The following is a 25,842-nucleotide window of genomic DNA, read 5'->3' on the forward strand; positions in this document are numbered from 1 at the left end:
TTTATTGAATAAAAAGTTGATATAATTTTAATTTTGAAATTTATTGATTCAATGCAAAGTATAAGTTTCATAAATGGATTTGTTTTTACATAATTCAAATCATATACTAACAAATCTGTTTTACAACCACCAAAAAAAATGTACTTTCCTACAAATTCACAGCCCTACTTATTACTGTTAAAAAATCATATTTAATTAAATTGATTTTTCTGAGATACTAAGGGCGATATGGGACTTTTATGACCTACTATATATAATATATAATTGAATGCATAGAGAAATGTCATCTTTATTTTTTATAGTTACAATTATCAAATGTAGTACCTAATACTTTTTTATTTTTAACATATATTATGTAATTGTTTATTTGTTAATGTGTAAAATATTATTAAAATGTTACAGTATCCCTAACAAGTAATGGTTATAGGTAAGTTCTTTCCCTAGGTACATTCAACCAATTAGTCTATGAAAAATATTACTCATAAATCATGGTACACATGAAGTAGTACAGTAATTGATAACTTGACACTTAAAATTAACTTTCAACTTAGAGCTTTTTTTTCATAAACTAACACAATAAATATATGATTAATAAATTAAGCTTGTTTTAAAATTCACCATTTTTAATAAATAATATATCATACTCTCATTAACAAAAAGGGTTTTTGAAAAAACAATACATTTTTAACAATAACAGTACATTATATAAATACAAAAGTTCAAAAAGGTAAGTAACAATAATCATGTTTTACAATGCAGAAGCATATAAATAGTTTTAAATTTCAAAATTATTAATTTTAAGTAGATGAAATTATATTTATTTAAATACAAACGGTTTCAAAAAGCAATCTGTGAAAATATATAAACCCAGTTTGTGTGTTTGGTCCCAAAAATTAAATAATTTACAGCCAATCAGTGTTTGTTACACAATTAAGCTTTATATGTACTAGCTGACACATCACCACCAGTACCAGTCCAGTTTGTGTGAATATATTTTCCAGGAGCTGTTAATAGCTCATATGTATGAGCACCAAAATAGTCACGTTGAGCCTAAAAAACAAAATATTGTAAAGGTACACTAAAATTTCAACCATTAATTTTGTGATTAGTATGTATTTTACCTGTAATAAATTGGCTGGAAGCCTAGCACTTCTATAACTGTCATAAAAGGCAAGAGCTGTACTGAAAGCTGGAGTGGGTATTCCTAGCATGGCACTTGAAGCAACCACTTTGCGCCAAGCTACTTGACTGTTATGTACAGCATCCTTAAAGAATGGATCGAGTAACAAATTCTTGAGATTTGGATCAAGTTCAAATGCTTGTTTGATTTTTCCCAAAAATGCACTAAAATCATATTTTTACAAAATTATTTTATCTGAAGCTGAAATAAAACATTAATGATTACAACCTTCTAATAATACATCCTCCCCGCCACATGAGTGCAATTCCTCCATAATTTAAGTTCCATCCATGTATTTTTGCAGCTTCTCGCATCAACATGAATCCTTGAGCATATGAAACAATTTTAGATGCATACAATGCCTGAAAACAAAATATAAATATTAAAAAGTAACAAAAATATTTGTATTACATCAATATGTAAACTATCAGTTATTTAAATAATTTGAATATAATAGGAATCGCAAGCATTTAGTATATCCAATATCCATAATATCCTTTATTGTATGGATACAGATCTGGATTACTAATCATGATTAGTAATTTACATACAAATATTTATAATATAGTGAATATGTGCAGAATTTTGGTGCTTTCGTGTTTATAATAATTAAGAGTAATATACCACATACATTAAGACTTGCTTACACAGGCTTCTAGACATAAAACTACAGATTATTTTCATTATCACTTTATAAGCATATCAATTCTTATTAGAACACATTCAATTTCTCTTTTCACTTTTCTAGATCTCTTCACATAATACTAATATTGCTAAAAAATTATCTCTATTCAGAACAATGTCATATATTATACAATACCCAGACTGATTTATTTACATATATGTCACATAAAATAACTAAATGTCAAGTTAAGTACTAAAGTAGTTATCTACTATGTTCTTAATCATTATTATATTACCAATTAATACTAATTCAATTATTAACTTAAACATTGTGATGTCATATGACTTAATCTTTATGTACAATAGAGATCATGCCCGTTTTATTCTAATGAATAAATTATTACTATATTAGTACTTTAAGTGTAAAAACTATCATATTGTGTCTTTAATTTAGGTATGGGTTTTCAGAATTAATGAAAAACTTTTTTTATAAATTCTATTTACAACAATAACTTTTCTAACTCATACAACAAGCTAGTAATTACAAGGAGAAAAATTCACTGTCCTTTATATCTTGTAATAACTGATTTCTACAGTATTTAATATTAAATTACCTTTCCGATGTCTTTTAAGAAGGCTTGTTTATCTCCTTTAAAGGTATCTGTTGGTCCTTTAAGAACTTTACTAGCTTCTGCTCTCTCATCAATTAATGAAGACAGACAACGTGCAAACACAGATTCTCCAATCAATGTTACCGGAACACCATAATCCAATGCAGAAATTGCAGTCCATTTTCCAGTACCCTTTTGGCCAGCTGCGTCGCGGATTTTTTCAACTAAATATTCTTCATCTTTGTCTTTGAACTGTAAAATATTTCTTGTGATTTCTATTAAAAATGAGTCTAATTCTCCCTTGTTCCATTCATCAAAAGCCAATCCCATCTCTTTGTTATTCATATTTAAAGCAGATTTCATCAAATGGTATGCTTCACAGATAAGTTGCATGTCTCCATATTCAATACCATTGTGAACCATTTTCACAAAATGGCCAGCACCATCCTCACCAACCCAATCACAACAAGGTTCGCCATCAGCTTTAGCAGCAATACTCTATAAATTAAAAATTTTTAATTACAAATTGGAATAAAATTTAAATTTAAAATTCTCAACAGTAATAATAGGAGCATATTTAATTTAATTATAATGTCCTATATACTATATTTATTGTTTGAAATAAAATCTTGTTCAAAGTGAAAGTAATTACTTTCATGGCATTACTATAATATCAATAAGGTAGATGTAGTATTATAATATAAATCTGGTAGACAGTTGCCTTGAGGAAGTATGAAAATATAATCAAATGACACGCCCAAATAGCCCTGTACTGGTCATTAGAACAATAAACAAAACTATTTTTAACTATAGGCATGACATAAATAAACTTATAAATACATATAATTTTTTATTAGTTTAATGGAAATATTCATCAAATCAGGGTTAGGTTAAGAAAATATAAATTTGAATAGATTTTATATTCAAGATTAATTTAATACTTGCCTCTTTAAATGTATAATAATATTTCCAAGAATATATTAATTGAAAATAATAAAAAAATGAAATGACATAAAATTTCCAACAAAAATAGGTATTATCTAACAACAATATATTTTTTACATTTATATCATTTTTAGATATTGAATATAATTATAACAATGTTAAATAAAAATTGATAGGTTAAGTAAAATGACAAGATTAAAAAATCCCAAGACTACTGGTTGTATAAATATCATAGCTAGTTACCCTAGATATAGAGAATATAATTAACGCCAATGGTGTATCCTGAATTTTTTTTGTGAAGGGTGGGGGCACACATTGTCTTAAATTTTATAAAACATATTGTAGTATGCGTTCATGTATACAAATAAATATAAATCTTTAAAACAAAAAATAGTAAATACAGCCAACGAGGGGGCCATGGCCCCTCCCCTGGACACGCCACTGATTAACACAATATTCATATTAAAGACTACTCACTTGGAAAATATTCTTTATGTTTGGCCAAGCTTTTGGATTTCCACCAGGCATTAATGATGGACCGTATCGAGCACCCTCTTCACCACCAGATACTCCTGAACCAACAAACAACAAGCCTTTCTGGGCAAGTGTTTTAGTTCGACGTTGTGTATCCTGGTATTCAGAGTTTCCACCATCAATAATTATATCACCCTCTTCCAACAGCGGTTCAAGTTGGGCAATAAAATCATCAACGGCACTTCCAGCTAAAACAAAAATAAAACAATAATAATCTCAAAAAAAAATTAACATTTCAAATTTTAGATATACTTTGAAGATGGTTTCAAACAGTGGAATACCAAAATAGGCTTTTTTGAGGCAATTGCTTTTAGACCAAAGTGGATGGATGAGTACTAGGAAATTTAGTATCAAAAACTTTTTAGTAATAATGTTTATACTATTAAGTTAAAAAAATATATATAGTTTAAAGATGTGGATGCATGAGTGATCAAATGGTAATGTGCCTCAGGTCTGAAAATTGTTCAGCATTCTAATGATTTCAAACATAAATACTTATATAATATTTGGTACATTTTCTAATATTTTAATAAAAATGTACTTAATTAAAGTTATTGTGAAATCACTTAAGCTCTTACATGTATGGCAAAATCATATTTTGATAATTTGTAATTGCAGAAATTGTTCCAAGTATAACAAAATATTTATTTTAAAAAAAATACAAATAATTATAATGAATAACACTTGTATGAGTTGTATGCATTTCAATAGGAATTAACATTTAACCAGTTTGATAATAGAATGTTCAAAAAATAAAATAAATCAAAAATTCAATTAAAAATTAATGTTGGCAGTTTTACTTTTTTAATTCAAAAATAAGAGGCATCCAAATAAATAAAAATATTTTCAGTTGGTACTATTGGTTTTAATAACATCACGGGTTAATTTCTATACAGTAATGACATTCAGATAATACTTTATCCGTTATCAGTAGCACGTTTTTGAACACGAAAATGTAAAGATTTAAATTTGAATTTGATGTCATATCTATCATTTTTATAGAACAATTCTTTGCAACAAATCATTAATATTAATAATTTATTCCACATTTGACCAGAACTTAAAACCTATCTACAATAATTTAACTTTTGTATACCGCGTACACTATGATAAAAATGGAAAAACCGAATGTATATGATTTCAGTATTGATGATGATTCAGTTCCATCAATAGAACAATCCGTTGAAATATCTGAAGACGTTCCGCCAACTGTTGTTCAACGATACTTTGAATCTCGTTATGCCACCAACGTCAATGACAAACCCAATCAAGACTACAGTGTGTTAATTCATTCCAATAATCTATGCATTTTGTCATTAGCATCCAGTCATGTTTTAATGGGCAAAACCATTGAAAAAATAGATTTCCAAGTGTCAGAAAATACTCATCGCCTCAGCAATATTATGACAGGAAAAGGAAAACGAGGAGCTCAAATTGTACAGGCAGGATCTACTCTATGCAAGGTTTATTGTTCTGACGGGGAAGAGCACAAAATACTTTCCGCCATTCCAGGCAAATTAGTGGAAATGAATAGTAAGCTAGCAGAAACTCCAAATATCATGTTAAATAAACCAGATGATCTTGGATTTATAGCAATAGTGTTGCCACAAAAACAGAGGTTTGAAAAAATCAGAGATGGACTTTTGACTAAAGAACAATACATAATAAAAAATTCTACAGTTTAACTAAAATATAAAAGAATTGTTTTTTTTTACTATTATGTAGGTACTATTATTTTATAAATAAATACATATTTTGAATATATCAGCTTCTTTTGTATTTTTTATTTAAATTTTGGCTCTAAAACTAAAAAGGTTTAACAAAATTAATAATTTATTAGAACTACTACTAACAGTACATTCAAGTTAATTATTCTTTCATGAACATTCAATAATCATTTTTTAATTAATAAGAAACATTATTATGGAATTTACAGTGACACAACAACTTAAGTATTACAGCAGCATGTTGGGCTCAGATGTTTATCATAATATTCATAATAAAGGTGTTAATAATAGCTCTCATACAGCACTATTGTACTTTCATAGATACTCAGATGCAGCAAATAGTACTTTTACTACAGTTAAAAAATTATTTTGGACTTAATGGATTGGTAAATATTTATTTAAAAGGCTTAAATAAACAAAATGACTAATTTTTATAATGCTAAATTTAAAGTAAAAATATCATTGTTCAATTTTAATGGTTTAATGAAAAATTATAAAATAAGTAAGTATTATACTGATTTATCTACGCATGTTTGAATACACATACAAACATAACTATGTACATTACCCATTAAATGTCCATAGCTTATTTGTATACTATTGTTAATACCACAAACTAAATTATATTATTTACTACCATACAACAGAATGATATACAAGTAGGTACATAATTTTTATTTTGCATACATTTTACTATTTTTACCTATACCATAATGAGGGAAATAAGTTAACTCATTCATTGCTCTGTTGTACTGGTAAAAATAAATGCTGCACCAAGCACAAAAATTCTTACCATACCTATGTGGTACTTACAATTATATTCTGAAATTTAGTTTCAAAATGGAACTACTTTGATAAAAGATAGATAATCTAGTATAATCTACTTGCATTAACATTAGTCTTATTTGAATATTCAATTATAACTGTAAATCTGACTTAAGTACCTTTGACAAGCATCATAACTCTGCGTGGCTTTTTCAACGAATCAACCAATTCCTTGAGAGAGTGCGCACCAACAATGTTTGTGCCTTTTGCACCCTTTTCTAGAAACTCATCCACCTTTTCAACGGTCCTGTTGTAGGCCGTGACGACAAACCCGTGATCATTCATGTTAAGTATGAGGTTTTGGCCCATGACGGCCAAGCCGATGAGTCCAATATCCGATCTGCGAAGCAAGTAAGACATGTTAGTGATTATCAAGAAAAAATTAAGCTGATCGCAATTGTGTAAAAATAGTTAAGTAGTGTTAAACTGCTAAATCCAATAAACGGTTATGTTGGATAAAGTAAAATATAAAATATTAAGAAACTACAAACGTAGTGGTATTACTCACTTGCCACTCATGGTATCGCGTTCGGCGTGCGTGTAGACAGCAAAACGGTCAGTGGGTGAATGGCGGACGGGCGATCAGCGCGTTGCCGATAACCGCGATAAAAACGACTAGCGAAACGGATCAAGGTCTCGCCGCCCGGAATATCGGTATACTTTACCACTACCAAGGTCGACTCAACAGTCGACTGGTTCGTCGTGAGTAGAGTAAACGACGGTACAAGTGTACAACAACTACCAAGGGTATGACCTCAACGCGAACCGCGGCCTGCGTTCTATGGCGAGCCGTTTGTGTGTATGACGGTTTTTACTTTTTCACTTTCAAATTTCGAGTTTTCGCATCGATTCGGCGGCGGCGTTATACCAGTGGCCAGTCGTAATTATTGTTTATTGCCGTTGTTGTCATTATATCACGTTATGTTTGAATTTACGATCGAGATCCTATTATATCACTTATTATGGTAAAAATAAATGATCGTCATACCGCAAAACAACAGCCCAACAGTGTATTTAGAGTACTAATGATCATAATTTGTAATGGCACCGCAAATTCGGAATAAAAAGGCTGGTTGCAAACATGCACACAATAGTATTCGCCTTGGAGAAAGTAAAAGTATTATTCCGGTTAGGTACCTACTGATATAATACGTTATTATGAATAATGATACGTATAAAATGTGTAACGATTTTCCAAAGTACGATCTATAGTATAGTAATAATTGACACGGGTACGATGACGACGCAACGATTGTTATATTTATATTATTAATGATTGATGGTTTAAGTTTTAAAATGTAAATGGACACGATGCATAATCAGCAGCGATCGATAGCCAATGGCTATTGCTAGTTACCTACAATTATACGAGTTCTGCAATTTCTGCGTGGGTGTTTGAAGTTTTGGTACCTAGTCAACGCTACTTCGTAGAGATTGCCATCCAAATAAAAAAAAGTATCCGAGCTAACGCCGAATCAATTGGCTTCTATATGACCCTATAGTCTCTTTCTATAAATAAATAATTTAGTCTTGGACGTTCTGGTTGATATGGTTAATCATGTAACTTGTTGCATTTTTTAATTTTCAGTTTTTACTAATAATTTGATTTTGACTATACAGTTTAATTAATTTTAATAGATTAATAGTAGAATTTAAATTACAAATGTAAAATTAAACGGTTTTTAAAAAATAAAAATGTATTGTTATAATGTATTATGTATAGTTATTATCATTCACCAAACAGTGTTTGGCAAACACCAATATTTTTTTATTTGATTTTTAACATATATATTCACAGCATCTATAATGGTTCTACCACTGGTCCAACCTTACTGCAGTTTACACGTACAATCAAGTTGGTCGGTCATGTTTCAAACTAAAAAAAATAGTTTGCCGTAATTGCACCAAAATATGTAATTACTAATTAACAATAATATACTAAATTACTACTGTATTTTATATTTTTATATAATACTGCTTGTCTGCTTAAAACCATAGACTTATAAACTAGTTTATACTCCATCCTCCATCCCTTAATCATGGTCAAGCCGTACAAGGATACGGATGCCTTTGAGTTTCGGTATTTATTTATGGGGATAGATTATCTAATATATAAATATATACTCGAATATATAGGTACTGTAGTCACAGAATATGATTTGATCGGTTATTTCCGTTTTGATACATCGATATTCGTGTTAGTTAGGTGTATTTCATATTTGTACATTGTATTATGTGACTCCGCAACGATTTTAATAATAATCGTTTGATTGATAACAATTACTCTATTTAATATTTACAGTTACGCGTACTATAATAATAATATCACATGATATGATTAAAAAACATTATTTTAAGTATAATGCGATAGCTACGCATCTCTCAATAATAACAGCGCATATAATTATATTATATTATGTTAATTTCAAATTATGGGTGACGTAATTTCGAATCAAAAATAAAGGTTATCACTAGTTGATTTCATTATTGTTTAGACTTTGGCTGATTTTTTTATATACATAATACACGGTAGGCCAACAAGTTTTTTAAAACTCGACAGAAACGAAACGTGATATTTAAAATATATTTTATTTATAAATGATATTTTGATATTTATTTTAACATTTATTACAAGTAGATATATGAAGTATATATTTAATTTTAAATATTAGTGTCTAGTGTATACCTAGGAAAAATCATGTTAAGTTACGTGATTAATACGGGATGATTGAAGAAAGCAAGTTTTTCAATGTCCTCATTCTAACAATTTATTATAAAAATGTAAAAACGTAGGTACCAAATTTGATGATATTTCATGTTTTGGATGGTACCCATGGGTATAATTTGCCTGGGTGCTTAGGCTTACCAGTTTTAAAATTAGCGATTTTATTGAAATTTTAGCCAATGTTATCGTTGTATAAACTTAATATCAATGTAAGTACCTACCTATAACCTGTATGTATAATATATATGTTATTTATGTATTTGTTTATCTCAAGCTAAGTCATTAATGAATGACTTCTCTGTTCCCACTATCTGACATTAATGAAATACAAGCTCCTAAATACTTATTGAAAAAATTATTTCACAAAATAAATTGTATCTAATAAAAACAAGAAAAATTGTATTGGTTGTTTAATGTTTATATTATATTGACATGCTATAACGCCTATAACCAATTGACTTTATATGTAAATACTTTTTTGTTTTACTGCATGATGCTATGTAGTAAATAGAAAATACGATGCATTACATAAATACATAATAGTATCAATAGAATTTTCTACGTCTAAAACCTGAAATCGTTGTTGAATAACTTGTTAATGCCAATAATTCAACTTACCTATTTAAATCTAAAGTATACGTATACAGAAATGTACAAATATGACATAAGTATGTAAGTATAATATTATATATTATCTACCTATATAGTACTTACTTGTTAAAATAGAGTAACATTAGGTAGGTACTATGATTTTTTCGTTATAATAAGCACGTTGACCTGATTAAGTATACGAAAAACGATTTACAGCTCAAACCTAAAGCAACCATATTCTATACATCAAAAACAAAATCGTGATACTTGTTACAACCTAGCTTGCATATACCTATTACCTACCTACTTATTTAATATTTATACAATTTATGCATGGACGACTGGCGTTATAAATGTAAATTAGACTCTAATTTACAATAACTGCGCCGTGCTCGCATATATTACAGACTACAGTGACTATTATTATTTATTACTATTATAGACTTTGGCTACAATTTTACCTATAGTATAATAATTAATAATTTAATAGAAAGGGTTGATATAAAGAGTGCCCCTCTAGGGCTCTAGGCAATGTTATGTATCTATAATGTTTACACATACTAATTAAATTATATCAAACTGTTTATATTATCAGTGTAATACTTATTGGATTTTTTTTTACCAAACATAATGAATTTTTTATCGGGAGAACACAGCTCGATCTCATTATTGTGATGGCGTGCGTTCACGCGCATATTTGTAGGTGTTATGAAAGTCGTGTACTATAGGTAATAAGAAAAACGCCTATTATACGACAAGTGTATAATGTATATTTATATATACATTTTAATATTATTATATATTATTATCCATTATCTTACGAGTACATAATATAATAAATGACCTTCTTGCAGGTTCTCGGGGATTTTTATTATATAATAACTTATTTTTAACGTATTCGACTTATATTTCATTTATTATTATATTATATAGGTACCTACTATGAGTCATGACTAATGACTATCGTTAGGCATCACTTTTGTCATACAAAATTATAATTAACCTTCACGATCTTCATAATTTACTGTATTTTGTGTAAAACCTAAACTCCAAGTACAACTTACAAAATTATGATTGACCACTGATCGCGGGCACCATCAATATGATGTTTTTTTTGTTAAAACTAAATACAAAGTATTATATTTTTATTTACTTTAAGTATACCTACCGACTACATTACATTAAATTGATATTATTGACAACCGTCGAATAATAGTGAGCATACAGTTTTAAATGTCCATTGACATATTGTTTATCTATAACCTATATACGTATTAATTACTAATTAATAACATCAAAATAAAATAAATCCTATATGTATAAGTATATAACAATTGTACATATACAATTGTAATAATTGTGACTTTTTGTTCAGTGTGTAATACATATTACATAGTAAAAAAAGTTATAAATATAGTTGTATTATTTATTTCTAGCTGGATAATGATGAATTTTTGTTTATTGATTGAACAATTTGAAAAAATTGTACAATACATTTATAAATACAAATTTAATAGTAAAAAAATATTTTTAAATGTCTAAAAAATGGAGGCTCCAAATTATTCACATAGATATGTATTACTACGATATTCATAGGTCATAAATCCCCGTCTACTAATGTCTAAACGTATATTGCAGGCTCATCGCTCATGTATACAGGAGACGCATAAAATAATAGAGATATCAGGTATGTAAATCTACTTTAACTGCGAAGTGTGCTAAAATTATTTACCTTGGAACAATGAGTAACCTCTCATTAAATTGAAACTATAAACGTTTTTTAAATTTTCTTTAGCATAATTTTTTTGAAGCATTTATATAGACCTGCAATATATAAAAATTATTATATTATTATATTTTTTTTATTATTTTTTCATTGTAATTTTGTTGAATGACACCATACATTATTATTTATTTATTTCGTTTTCTAAGGTTGAATATGTTTCTAAAAATACTAATATATCAATATTGAATTTTAAAATTTAATTATAGTTATATAAATATCGACTTACCTATAAAGTTATAAAGTTTATTAGTCAGTTTAGATAAGCAAAGTATTCAATATTTTTCATAAGTACTACCATGTGCATTGTGTCCCTTAATTCCATTTAATAAAAATTAATATGAAAGTATTTAGTTTTTTTTTTAATTGTATTTTGGCAATAACTAGGTATAATCTATATTATAAATAATATGACATTATATGACGATATTGTCATACGCCATGAATCATATACCAATTAAAATGGACAATATTCGTTAGGTAGAAACTTCCAAAAAATTATTGGTTTTTACCATTGTATTATATAAGTTATGGATATTCGTGGACTCGTGGTTAGATAAATTATATTTAAATATCTATATGGGACGTTTAATGCATCATGACGTTGGAGGTTGGAGCGCGTTCGAAGGAGTTAAGAACATAGTTCGTGTTTTAGATGGTGACCACTTGAAAATTTATTGAAACTTTGTTGGAATGTAAAGATTTATTAAGTATAGTTATTTACTTTTTCTATACTATTTTTCAAAAAAAGAGTTATCATTCAAAATCGGAGCAATCTATTCGAAACGTCCTGTATAATAATTTATATATAATTTGTTTTTTTTTAATTTCCAAATATTTGTTATGTAATTCTATACGAATAAATATGTGACGTAACTATAAAATTGTTTATTTAAAATCCATATTTATTCTACGTAAATATTTATTTATTCATACTTTACTTATTTGCTATTTTTATATTTTTTAAGTATTTTTTCCTGCAACTTCAATCGTGTAATTAGTTTAATTAAATTATTTTTACATGCTATTGTCTTATACCAAATTGTTACTTACTTAATATATTTTTAGGATTAAAATATATTAATTAAATTAAAACAAGCGTTTACCATAATATGATAATTACTAACAATACCTTATCCAAATTTTTTTTTCACTGAGTTGTTCTAAATATTTTTCAAAGTGTCCCATTTTTTACAATTTTGATATAATGTGCTAAAGAAGAAACAATATTTTTACTGAAAATACCATTATATAATAGCCCAATAATTTCCCAGTTAAATTAAAAAGGGTTTAGTTTCCGATAAAAGTTTGTTTTATAATGATATTAAATAAAACGCAAGGTTAGGCATTAATGCATTGTGGAGTACAATATTGGAAAGTGACAGTTTCTCACATGGAGAATAATTTTACATACAATTATTATTAGTAGAATTTTATATTGGGAACACTAATAAGCAATAATCATTTAAACGTTTATGCGTCACAAAATAAAACTCTAAATTTGGTTGTGGTGTATCAAATATCAAGAGATTTAGACATTATTTCATTATTTGTTACTTGTTAGCAGGGGCGTACCTATTTAGAAATTTCTTATGGGGGGGGGGGGGTACAAACAAAAAGTTCAAATTAGCGTAAGTTATAAAATATCTCATATTTTTCATCACTCATAACAAAATAATCAAAATAGACGTGTTTGATAAAAACATAAAATTTTATTAGAAAAATGTATAATTAAACATATAAAAGCAATATTATTTAAAGTAATTTATGTAGTTATAATAACTGAAGGCATCTAGGGTGTTAGTTAGCATATATATCAACTACTTCTTCAGGGTTTATAATTATTTCTGGATGTATATTAAGCAATGCTAATCCATTCAATCGATTTTCTACCATAGTTGATCTTAAGTAGGTTTTGATTCTCTTAAGGTAAGAAAATGACCTTTCGGATGTGCATGTCATCACAAGAATAGCTGCAAATATTATTAAAAGTCTTTTGATGTTTGGATAAAAATCCATTAGAGGTGAAAATATTGTTTCCAATGCAGTAAATGGAAGCTCATCTCCTGGTTTTTCTTTCTATACTACCTTCCAGGTTTTCAATTCTCCTTCTAATTCATTGAAAGTACCTGGTAAATCAGTTGTAAATAATATTGCTGCATCTAACATTTTTGAAACTTCAATACTATTACAATACTTAGGTATGAAGCCTTTTAAGTTTAAAATATTAGTATTTTTTGTTTCAAATCTGTATTTTATTTCACTTAACAATGAATCTAAGTATGGATAATAAACAGAAATTCTATAATAACTCTCGGGTGTGTTTGATTCTGAAGAAATATTTAAGCGGTTACGTAATTTTTTTGCTATTCTTGATATGTTAACTTTAATGTTAAATTTATTAGCCATATTTTCAGATTTTTTAAAAATATCGTTAAAGTCATTTTCATTACGTTAATTTGTCAGAACAGTTAAAGCAGATAGTATTAAAGATTGTGCCTCAGATATATCAAAAGTTGGAGACTAGAGTTTTCTTGATAATGGTAGTGTACAACTCATGGTATTTATTATAATTTATTATGTCAATAAAAAATCAAATCTTAATATTGAGTTATATAATCCATTAACTTTTGTCAAAATTTGTCCGTCAGAATTTTCAATCATATATTCCAAAAATGATACAATAGCAGGAAGCATTTGATTAAATCGTATAAAAGCTTCATGATGTTCAACCCATCTAGTTGTACATAGCTTTAATAATATATCTGAATTAAGATTTGGACAGTGTTTTATATTTTAAGCGTACGCCAACTACGCTCATAATATGTGAAAATTAAGAGAGCGTAAAGAGACTAATACTCTCAATAATAAAAAAAAGTATAAAATGCGATGAATGGGAGGGGCACGGGCCCCATGGGCCCCCCTTAAATACGCCCCTGCTTGTTAGTATTACCTATGATCTATCACTGATTTTACGAGTTATATTTATAAATATATAAAATACATTTTTTTCATTAAATTATAGAATAATTTTTTACAATGACTATAATATTAAATAAAGTTCGATTGGCCGATTAATAGGTAAGTTTAGGGTGGCAAACGACCCTCAGTCTCCTTTTAGTTTTACTCCTGTCAATTGGTGCGCATTAGAAGAGGGGTGGAATGACAGGAAACTTGTCTTCATCTGCAGGAAAAATAATATTATATAGTTTATAATTTAATAAATATTATATGAGTCATTATATTACATATAATGACTCATATAATATACATCATAAAACGAAGAAATGTGCAGTTCTTCTTAACTGCAGGTACCAAATAATACATTTGATTATATTTTATTATATTATTTTCTTTTTCTAAATGTTTCTCAGTTTTCTGTATTTGTTACAATTTATTTTAATTAACTATAATATATCAATATAAATAGTAATTATATACATAATAAGGTAACATTTAATTTTTATTTATATGTTGAAATTACATTACGCCTTTAATTAGCTTAAATTTAAGATCTGTTTTTAATTCTCTCCCCCCCAGTAATTTCAAAATTTACATCACGCATGAGTTCTTCTAATATTAAAAAACAAATTGTAAATAGGTATTGCTAATATTTGTATAATTTTAAAAGGATATTATATCATAATTTCTACTAAGAAGAATTTATAAATGTCATAAATTAAGTTAAATAGATTGTATAGGTACTTGTATAAGTATTACATTTTTGTTCAGTATTGCGCACGGACGAAACAATGATGAGTAAATAAAATCAATATAACTATTTTATACGCTTTTATACTTTAGACTTCAATATTTGTATATGTTATGGCGGTCATATGCTTCTATGGAACAAATGTAATATGTATATCAAGCCATCAAGGTGTATTCATAACAATATGTAGGACGACATTTTACTTATATAATTATAATAAAAAGTTCAATGTTATGATATAAATTTTGAAAATGATAATAACATATATATTCATTTAGTGAAAATTTCAAGTATTTAAAATTAAAATCGTTTGATGAGAAATAGTAATTTTACGGATGAATATGCAATGTAAAAATTTGAGCTTGAAACACTTATAAAAATTATTTTTTGAAATTCTTATGTGTGCATGTAATACGGAAGTATGTCCGAACCTTTACAAATTTATTCAAGTTGCAATAACAATCTCATCACTCGTCAGTCATCAACAACATGTAAAAAGTCGTCAATGCACCGGAGAGTTGAGAGTACTGAGTAGATTTATTAATCTTTCGTCTTCATAGAAAAGAGAACCTAGAGAATTAGCAAATGGGTAAAAAATGAACATATAATTGACAGGTTTGCAAACAAAGAAAATTAGATATAATATATTTTAATTTGTAATTCTTTTTAGTTTTTCTTTACCGGTTATACCTACCTATAATATTATTATATTAAATCATGTTATACATGTATATATATATAATTATATTTTATATTTATGATTTTATAAATATACAATATATTAATATAATAAAATAGTTGTTATTCATTGATTTCATGTTATAAAGGAAAGTATTCAGTGTCAGTGAACTCGGTTATAACTTATATTGTTATAATATATTGGACAAAAAGGATTGTTTATTCAAAATCAGATTCACTAGACACTTTTTAATGTAGTAATTTATAATTTGAAATTAAATTAATACGTCTGGTATGTATAACCGATAGGGAGTGTGGGGAACGAAGCCACCTACGGGTTACTTTAGGGTACAACATTAAAACACTCCCTAGTTTAAGACTGAATGTGCACCTATGACTATAACTTAACTACACTAATAGAACAAACATAGACCTATTAACTAAATTAACTTAGTTAATAGGTTTATGAAAACAACCACAACAATTCAAATAAATCTTTGATCGGAAAATTCAGTTCAAAAAGCTGTCCCCTTTACTATAAAAAAATAGTATTAAATTTAAATATGTATAATAATATTATGTATTTATATATTTTCTTATAGTATTTTAAATCATGGGTGTGACCAACATCAAAATACCAACGCACGTAAAATATAAATTATTAGTCATGATCAGAATAAACTGCTACAACATACTGATAATGAATTATTATAACGATAATCAGCTGATATCGAGTACTCTATTTACCACTACTAAAACTTTGTAACACTACTATAACAACTGATTTTTGTTCTAGTGTAAAGTATGATAAATAATAATTTTTATTTCAATTCAGTATTATTCACCTTGATATCATAAATATTAAATAATTTATCAGTTTTTACTTATTCACTATCCAAAGTATAATTTATTTATCCAAGTGTAATTTGCTAAATATATTGTAAATTTTTACTCACATAATGGCTCTATATTTAAGAAGGTAATATTATACTATTATTAGTTAATGAGTAATCATAAATTTAGTTTAATTTTTTTGTAATTATTACTCAATATTACAAAATGTTACAAAGTTTAAATGACATAAAAAGCAACAATATTGATATCAGTTTTCGAGTTGTTAATGTTTTATTGAAGCTCCTTAATGATATAATAAATCATCCAAATCAACCAAAATTCAGAAGACTCTATTTGAATGGTGATGTTATTCAAAATAATCTTTTACCATTTTCTGGTGCAATGGAATTTCTTTTTGAAATTGGGTTTATAGATGATGGAATTTCATTAGTTTTGCCAGATTGTATAAGTTTAAGTACATTAAACAATTATAAGCAACAACTTATAAACATAATTTCAGAATATCAAAAATTAAATTTAAATGAAAATAGTTTCTTAAAAGAAATTAGTTCAACATCATTGAATGTACTTAAGTTTGAAGATAAAATATTACAAAGTAAAGCATTGGAAAATTTATCACCAGAAGATATTGAGTTGTTTTCAAATTTTAACAAAAATAATGATTCATTATACCATGAAAAAATGATGTTGAAACTTATGATATGGTTTAAAAAGTCATTTTTTAAATGGTTTGAGACACCAATTTGCCAGTTCTGCTGTAGTTCTACTAAATTTAAAGGAATTAGTCATGATAAAGTAGATGAAAATGTTAAATATTCAGAATTGTATGAATGTGATAACTGTTGTTCAATTATAAATTTTAAGAGATATGGTATTTGTGAACAACTTTTGATTACTCGTCAGGGAAGATGTGGAGAATGGGCCAACTGTTTTACTTTATTTTGTAGAGCACTTGGTTGGGAAGCAAGATTGGTAATTGATAAGACTGATCATGTTTGGACTGAAGTTTGGTCTGTTAATCAAAAAAGATGGATTCATTGTGACCCATGTGAAACTGCTTTAGATAAGCCTTTACTTTATGAAAAAGGTTGGGGAAAAAAATTGTCATACGTTCTAGCCTATTCTAATGAAGAAGTTCAAGATGTCACTTGGCGGTATGTAGAAAATAAAGAGAGTGTATTAAAAAGAAGAACACTTTGTTCAGAAACCGAGTTGTTGAATATAATTTTAAATTTATCGCAACATAAACAAAATAATTTATCGTTGTCAAGGCGTAAATATATTGCAGAAAGACGTTTGAAGGAATGTATTGAAATGTTATTTCAAACAAAATGTACTGATGTTGAAAATTATGGTGGCAGAACATCTGGGGCTCTTACATGGAGATTAGCTCGAGGAGAAACTCAAATTGAGAAATTTGTTTGGACTCCGTCTGAAACTGAAATAGCCAATAAAAGATTTGAACTCAAATATTCTACTGCTTTTGATAAATATATCCATGGCAATAGTGTTCATGAAGGATGGAAAAGTGGTGTATATAGTTATAGTTCAATATTCCGCAAAGAAGAATTGGATTGGAAAACTGTTTACTTATGTAGAGAAGAAAACTGTGAAAAATCAACAATAGAATGGCGATTTGACTTTTCATCAACCGGTTTAGTTGTGCAAGACATTAAATTAATTTATACTACGGCTTTATTTAATACGGGTCAAGTTGAATGGAAGTTGATTGGAAATAATCTTACTGTAAATTTACCTACTATAGAAAATATCAAAGAAGTCTTTATTGATCAAATGAAAAATTCTAATTTTGTAACATTAAATGCATGTTTAACTGGAGGATCTGGAGACTCAGCCTGGCAACACTCTCAAATATTTAGACAGTTGATAAAAGATGAAGACTATCCATTTCATATTATTTTTATTCTTAAATAAATATTTATCATAACCGCATAACAATAAAATAATAATTACTTTAAATTTATAAATATTGTATTTTAGTGTTACAACTTAAAACGTACATTTTTCTCTAAAAATAATATTGTTTTAAAATAGTACTACTCAGTTATTATAACATAATAATATAAATCCATATTATATATTATATTTAAAAATAAAATAAAATTTAAAAAATAATTTGTAAATTGTAATTATTAATTGTTAAAAAAATATTATAAAATATTTCAGTGTACACAGACTATGCACAGCTAGACAAACAATGTCTTTCCAAATGCCAACAATGTAAGTAAAACCATTTTGATTTTAATTATTTTTAAAAGTTTTTAGAATGTTGAAAAAAAAGTGTTATTATCTATTATCTATTAGTAAGTTGTTTAAACACTTTGGCTATTTTAGTTATTTTTATTACCTATACTTCGAATTTTCGTGGATGATAAACAATAAAATTAAATTGTTATTATTTATTCATATAAAAAGACTAATATTTATATTTTGAAGATTAATTTATATTATTGTATTCTAAAATAGCCAGATTGTAATACAAAATGTTTTTCATCATCATGTGAATTTATGTGATACATTCATTATAAATAAGCATGATTGTAGAGGAGGTTCTAGTTGCATCTATAGCATCCCTCTTTTTACACTATTGGTTATTGCTTTATCAAAATAAAATATTTATCTCCATAAATGTAATTAAAAATCTGGAATATATAGTAATGTAAAAATAAATATATTTATTTTTTAGACACCGTATGATTACCATGCAAGTTAAAAGTGCTCAAGAAGTTGAATATAAATTAGGAGAGACTCATGATGAAAAAAATGGTCGCCTTAGTAGACCTATGTCTCCTCATTTGACAATTTATAAGCCTCAATTAACAACCATATTATCTATTACACACCGTGGAACTGGAGTCGCATTGAGTGGTGTAACTGCTGGATTAGGAGCATGTACGATATAAAATATTTTTTCTTTTATCTCTATTGATAAGTTTATTGTATAATTAAAAAAAAAACTGATTATATTTATAAAGTAATTTAAAAGTGGCCCCTATTTAGCACCAGTACTAGTTGCTTTAATATAGTTATAAACCATCAATATCATATATATATAAATTTAGTAGCATGTTATTTATGAAATAGTGCTATTCATATTTCATTAACTTGTTAGATATTATTTTTCAACTATAATTTTGTATTAATTTATATATTTTATTATAGTATTCCTTTTCACGGATTTGCCGACATTTGTGCAATTTGTACATGGTTTAGAACTACCATCAGCTGCTATCATGTCAGCTAAAGGATTAGTTGCTTTTCCATTTTTCTATCACCTATGTAATGGCATTAGACATTTGGTGAGTTTTAATGAACTTAATACCTATTTTAATATTAATACTTCTTGTTTTGTTTAGGTATGGGATGCTGGTAAATGTTTGACCATTAAACAAGTTTATACAACTGGTTATGGTGTAATTGTTGGTAGCTTACTTCTTACAGTATTGTCTTTAGCTTATAGTACATGAAAGATGAAAACAACAAATTGTTCAGTTTCTTATATTATACAAAATTATTCATTTAAAATTAAACATGTTTATAAACAATATGTATTATACAGTTTAAATTAAAATAATATTGTAGTTTTCTCATTATTTATTTTTCATATAGAATAAAAACATCTTGTATAAGTAATTTAGTTACATAATATTGTTATGTATGTTACATATTTTTTAAAGCATTATAAAAATAATTATTTTAAATCATTTTGTTCCCTATTTATTTCTTATTGATACAATTATGATTGTTAGAACAGTTTTTTTATTTTATAATTTTTTTATATCAGAATAATGCTTGATATATTGTATAATGCAGAGGTATTCGAACTTTTTCATTCCACAACTTCTTTGAGTCATCACAATATTTTTACAACTCCCAAATTAGTAATAACTAAAAAGCAATGGTTATAATGGTTAGGTATATAGTGTAAATTCTTATAATGTATTAACATTTATTTATTTACCACAATTTCCAAATAAATAAATAAATTAATTAAAATTTAGTGAGATGGATGAGCTTGTTTATATTTCATATTTTCATAATATGTTCAAATGTTGATTCTATAGTTTAGAAATACCTAGTTGTTCTTGTCTTCGTAATTTAACTTTTGCCCGATATTTTTATTCATTTTAGTTTCCAGTTCTTTAACGCGGCTTTCTTCTCCAAATCACGCGATTCTCAGTTTGAATATCTCTGGTATAATGTTTGAAAGTAGATTGAAAAAAGAAAATTTACTTTAATAGAGTATTTTAATAGTAGTATAACTGGTTACAAAGGTATACATGAATTCATTAACATTATTGAACAATAATTCTCATGTCATCATCTGTGCAAGAATAAACAAAAATAAATATGGCTTAACACCAATATCTGTTTATATCTGTTAAAGGGAAGCTACACACGCATATGTAGTCTCTGTCTTACATATGCAAAACATAGTAAAAATTGTTTTGCGTGCGATAGAACCATTCAGGCTGTAGAGATAGTTAAAAGTTTTAAGACATCAAATTGATACAAAATATAATTGAGAACATAATCCATGAAATATCGTTTTTTTATTCTTTATATATTACTTATATGAAAAAAAGTTCTTATTAATTTAAAATCCATTATTTTTGAACTTGAATAAGTTTTTTTGTAGTTCCTATATTAAAAAAATAAAAATGACATTTCATAGTTATGACTAGCCTCTGTTCTTTCCCATGCAAAACAATTTTTTCTATGTTCTACGTTTGTATGACGGAGAGAACACATGTGGGCGTGGCATCCTCTGAATACATTCCGCCATGTATAGTTGTTTTATGCAGCAAAAGAATTAATGATAAATGACAATATAATTCAGTAAAGATCAGGTTATCATTTAATCTTATTAATAGATTTTATATTACTATAATTAGGTGTGAAAGTTCAATGCACTAAGCATTTTCTTTTTCTATTTAATGATGCTTGTTTTGGTGCAAATTTTATTTATTTCATCATAAGTCATAACTTTAAACAGCTTTTGTAGAATTTGAGCTCTTGAACACTTTCTTTGATGTCATCAAGAGCTCTATGCTGAAGTAATTTTTTTGGAGCTTCATCTGCTAATTCAGGTTTCCAGCGCCTAAAGTTAATTCATACATTTATTAAACATTTCACATGTAAATTACATTTTTTATTTACTTTAACATTTTTAGTATAATGTATCTATGTACTGTTAATTCAAGATGAGTTAGTTATAGGTTTTTAATAATCTATTGTCCTAATTTTTCAGTTGCATTTACTGATTTACTCATCTTTAAACATTTTATTATGAACTCTTATCATGAGACTTCAGATTATCAAACACCATACCATGAAATACTTTGCAAATAAAAAATAATATTCAAATTATGTTTAATACATACTTAAACAACTCTTTTAGAGTAGACACATCTATTAATCTATAACTTAAATGACTTTCGAGTTTTGGCATATATTTTCTAATAAAAGTTCTATCCATGTAAATTGAATTACCAGCTAATGGACATACACCTAAAATTATAATAAATGCAATAATTTAATGATTACTCCGACATTAACCTGGTTGAATTTAAATAATCAAGAATAATACTTGTATAATTTTAAAATCACCTTTAGGAGTAAATGGTTTGATAAAGTCGTATAACATTTGATCAGCTTGTTCAATTGATATATTGCTCTTTCTAACATTTTCAGTTAAGTTACTCTAAAAAAAAATACATACAAAATAAAAATATTGTTGTGATTATGAATAGCTATATCTTATAAGTAAAATTTCAAATCTAAAAATAAGGAAATCCAGGTAACTTGCTATGCAAAATAGTGGTACCAATTGGCAATTACGTAAATATTTTTATTTTCCATTGTATTTATTAGATAAAAGCAAGTGCATCAATACAGGCTCAAGTGGAATTTTATCTATCGTCAAATAAAATGCTCATTTGATTCAAAAACAGACAGGAAAGCATAATAAAATTAATATATGATGTTGCAAGTATAATACTTGTAACAAAAATGCACAAAAACAACTTATCAATAGAGAATAAAAGGGCCAATAATTAGATAAAGGTTATCAAATATATTCGTGGCACTTATGAAGATGTAAATAAACTCATCTAAATAAATTTAAATCAAAATATTTAATAATTATTGAATTAAAGGACCTCATATATTGCAGTGGTGGTGTTGGCGTTAAAATTAAGTCAGACATAATTTACCAACATCGCTATAATATGTGCTGACTAACAGTTTATAAAAAATATGAAAAAACTGGACGAAATACCTAGGACCTAGTGTGAGCAACACACGCTTCACAGAGATCAAAAAAATAAAAATTATGTTAAAATAATTACCAATGTATGTTGGTTTTTGGGCCAATCTTCCATGTTTTCTAACACTTCATCTGATTGATGTATAATAATATTTGGACTCTCAGCTAAAATGTTTAAATGTTTATCAGTAATAATTATAGCTGCTTCGATCAAGGTATGGTGATTATAGTCCAATCCAGTCATCTGAAAATTAATATTTTAGTTTAAAATATATTTGCATAATCAAATCATAAATTTACTAAAAGTAAATTCAGCAGGTAGGTAGTTGACATATTATATATATTTAAATATTTTTAAAATTAAATTATTATAATATATTGACTCTATTCTATAATTTCTGGAGTACAATTTGTTTCTTACAATCACCTCTATACTTATATCTTTTTTTTTTTAATCTCATCAGATTAATATGTAAAAGTTTTAATATGGCATTAATATTTGTAAAATAAATATTTATAATATAATATGTAATAACTAATAATTTAAAATAATATAAATTTTCATATTTCAATAATTAAAGTAGTTAATAATAATTAATAATACATACCTCACCGTCGAACCATACAATGTTATGTTCATGATATAATTTAGAATTTATATTGGTGTTCATTTTTCTTGTTAAATTTAAATTATTTATCCTGAAATAGAGCAAAATATACAAAAATTATAAATTGATAGTTTAATCAGTATTAACTACAAATTTTAAGTTACACACTATACAGTTTATTTGTAAGAAAAAACACAATGATTCATCTAATACATTTAGACTATTAAGTCATCATCTAATTATTTTTTCCATTAAATTTGATAAAATTAATATTTTTGAGAATTATAACAGAAATAAAGCTATAAATATCAATGTTAAACACTATGTAAACTCAAATAAAAAATTTTAAGCATTCTGTTCATAATATCTCTATGAACAGAATATTCAAATTATTTGTTTTTTTGATAAACAGATTGTGAAGTACTTTAATATTATAATTGTACATAGAATAGTCTATTTTATAATTAATGATATTATATACAATTCTAGAGATTAAAAATTGTAATTAAATTTATTTATTTTATGAAAATAAACTTATTTGATGGTTTGATCAACATGAACTGAAAATAATTTTAGTAATATTGAAAAATATACCATTGTCCAATAACTCTATAGATTGGGCACCTACTCAATTATGAGTAAGAAAGTGTATGGTTAACAAATATTAAAATTAAACTAATTCTACAATACTGTATTACAGTATAATGGCATATACGAGGGGAAGGGTTTTGAATTAAAAACCTGATGAAAATTAAAATCAGTTTAAAAATTAGTTTTTAGGTGTAATATTCTGTATATTATTTAACAAAGTAAAAAAAAAAAGTTATACATCACTCACGTTTTCAATTGCTTAATTAAATTATTGAATTTTAACATATTCACAAATTTATCAAATAACTTGTGTAATAAATTTACTCTACTGGACAGTATTAATAAAATTAACAAGCTAAATAAGATACATTCGATTTAGTACTATGCATTATATTGAAAAATGTGCAATTAATAATGTAAAAAATGAAAAAATTATAGATGAGAATATGGTTGGCCTGTGACTATATTAAAGAATTGAATTAATTGCATGGTGTAAACGAGTGAAATTTGAATGACTCTGAATGAATCGAACTGGGATGTTTAAAAAGATTGAAAAGACGGTATGAATTTTTACAATTTAATACAGGCTATATTATATCACTGGACAACACAAGTACCGGTCAGTGGTCACCGGTCAGTCTCAGAGACAACCACAATTTAAATTATATTTATCGTGTTGATTGTAGTGACAACCGAGTTTTTAGATAATATGATAATATCACATAAAAAACATTGACATTGAATAACGTGTGATGATAATTACTTCTTTATCTATGGCCCTATGGGCTGTATAATAACTCACTGCTCGCGTAGTACGTTCCAATGCAAAATACTTAAGTACACACTACCAAATATATAGAGTATTTGTGACTACGTACAAGACACAAATGTTAAGTGGTAACCGATTTGATCACATAATAGATGAATAGATGATGATAATCATTTTATTTCATCTATTCTGTGGTTTGATAGCTTATAGTAGATAAGAAAGTTGAAATCAGAAATATTTTCTGTCTTACCGAAAAGTATACCAAGTTCAAAATTACAATTTTTGATTTTGACTAGCGTAGTAGTACTCGACGCTTGCAATAGTTTTGAAAGGTCACGTCTGATAATGAATATCCTCAACATAGATAAACATAATATTCTAAATATGAGCCCATCTCCGGCTTTCCTATAAAGGTCAATGTCTTATTTCCCCACTCTTTGGTAAAAATCCCTGATTGTGGTATATTTATGCCGACTACGGAATTACTGCTAGAGAGCGCTCATAAACGAGTTTTTGAAAAGAAGGGGCAACAAGACATCTCCATACAAAAAATTTTAATAGGAACAGTGCTCGAATTGAGAAAAATGAAGTAAAGAAACCCAGGTCAATGATTTAAAAACTGCAAGTGAAAAATTGTTTAGTACAGATCCCCTCTCATACTATACTTTAATTTTGAATACTGCATTTCAGCATTGAAATGTATTATGTAATTATGTAAGTTAATGTGGGTATATTTTTATATTAACTCATTTTTCCAAATTCACTCAATACATTTCATACATTCAATCACTTCAA

At 26.8% G+C, this 25,842-nt stretch overlaps 5 protein-coding genes across 8 annotated transcripts; 3 read left to right on the top strand and 2 right to left on the bottom strand.

The window, feature by feature from the left end:
- Positions 1-270: 270 nt before the first annotated feature.
- Positions 271-7,115, bottom strand: LOC113550639 (6-phosphogluconate dehydrogenase, decarboxylating). Its single transcript, XM_026952598.1, has 7 exons — positions 6,955-7,115; positions 6,566-6,786; positions 3,838-4,082; positions 2,419-2,913; positions 1,409-1,542; positions 1,122-1,344; positions 271-1,050 (listed from the first exon to the last, which is right to left on the bottom strand). The coding sequence occupies exons 1-7, from the start codon at positions 6,963-6,965 to the stop codon at positions 931-933; spliced, it is 1,449 nt and encodes a 482-aa protein (XP_026808399.1). The 5' UTR covers positions 6,966-7,115; the 3' UTR covers positions 271-930.
- LOC113550640 (protein Simiate) lies at positions 4,758-5,658 on the top strand. Its single transcript, XM_026952599.1, has one exon. It carries the CDS (start codon positions 5,001-5,003, stop codon positions 5,577-5,579), a length of 579 nt encoding a protein of 192 aa, XP_026808400.1. The 5' UTR covers positions 4,758-5,000; the 3' UTR covers positions 5,580-5,658.
- A 9,631-nt stretch (positions 7,116-16,746) lies between the features above and the next one.
- Positions 16,747-20,399, top strand: LOC113553139 (succinate dehydrogenase cytochrome b560 subunit, mitochondrial-like). The gene is made up of 5 exons (XM_026956316.1): positions 16,747-16,914; positions 18,978-19,031; positions 19,498-19,703; positions 19,974-20,110; positions 20,168-20,399. The coding sequence occupies exons 1-5, from the start codon at positions 16,895-16,897 to the stop codon at positions 20,276-20,278; spliced, it is 528 nt and encodes a 175-aa protein (XP_026812117.1). The 5' UTR covers positions 16,747-16,894; the 3' UTR covers positions 20,279-20,399.
- On the top strand, positions 16,939-18,927 carry LOC113553106 (peptide-N(4)-(N-acetyl-beta-glucosaminyl)asparagine amidase). The gene has a single exon (XM_026956266.1). The coding sequence runs from the start codon at positions 16,995-16,997 to the stop codon at positions 18,723-18,725; it is 1,731 nt and encodes a 576-aa protein (XP_026812067.1). The 5' UTR covers positions 16,939-16,994; the 3' UTR covers positions 18,726-18,927.
- Positions 20,400-21,039: 640 nt separating the features above from the next.
- LOC113553115 (oligoribonuclease, mitochondrial) lies at positions 21,040-25,448 on the bottom strand. Of its 4 annotated transcripts, none has more exons than XM_026956287.1 (6): positions 25,298-25,448; positions 23,688-23,778; positions 23,162-23,323; positions 22,422-22,515; positions 22,196-22,322; positions 21,040-21,912 (listed from the first exon to the last, which is right to left on the bottom strand). In XM_026956287.1, the coding sequence occupies exons 2-6, from the start codon at positions 23,748-23,750 to the stop codon at positions 21,792-21,794; spliced, it is 567 nt and encodes a 188-aa protein (XP_026812088.1). In that variant the 5' UTR covers positions 23,751-23,778; positions 25,298-25,448; the 3' UTR covers positions 21,040-21,791. The 4 variants fall into 4 exon arrangements, with proteins under 4 accessions (XP_026812088.1, XP_026812105.1, XP_026812096.1 ...); XM_026956304.1 differs by lacking the exon at positions 25,298-25,448 and adding an exon at positions 25,081-25,226; XM_026956295.1 differs by lacking the exon at positions 25,298-25,448 and adding an exon at positions 25,042-25,185.
- Between the last annotated feature and the right edge of the window lie 394 nt (positions 25,449-25,842).

Source organism: Rhopalosiphum maidis, chromosome 1, assembly GCF_003676215.2.
Source record: "Rhopalosiphum maidis isolate BTI-1 chromosome 1, ASM367621v3, whole genome shotgun sequence".
NCBI lineage: Eukaryota > Metazoa > Arthropoda > Insecta > Hemiptera > Aphididae > Rhopalosiphum > Rhopalosiphum maidis.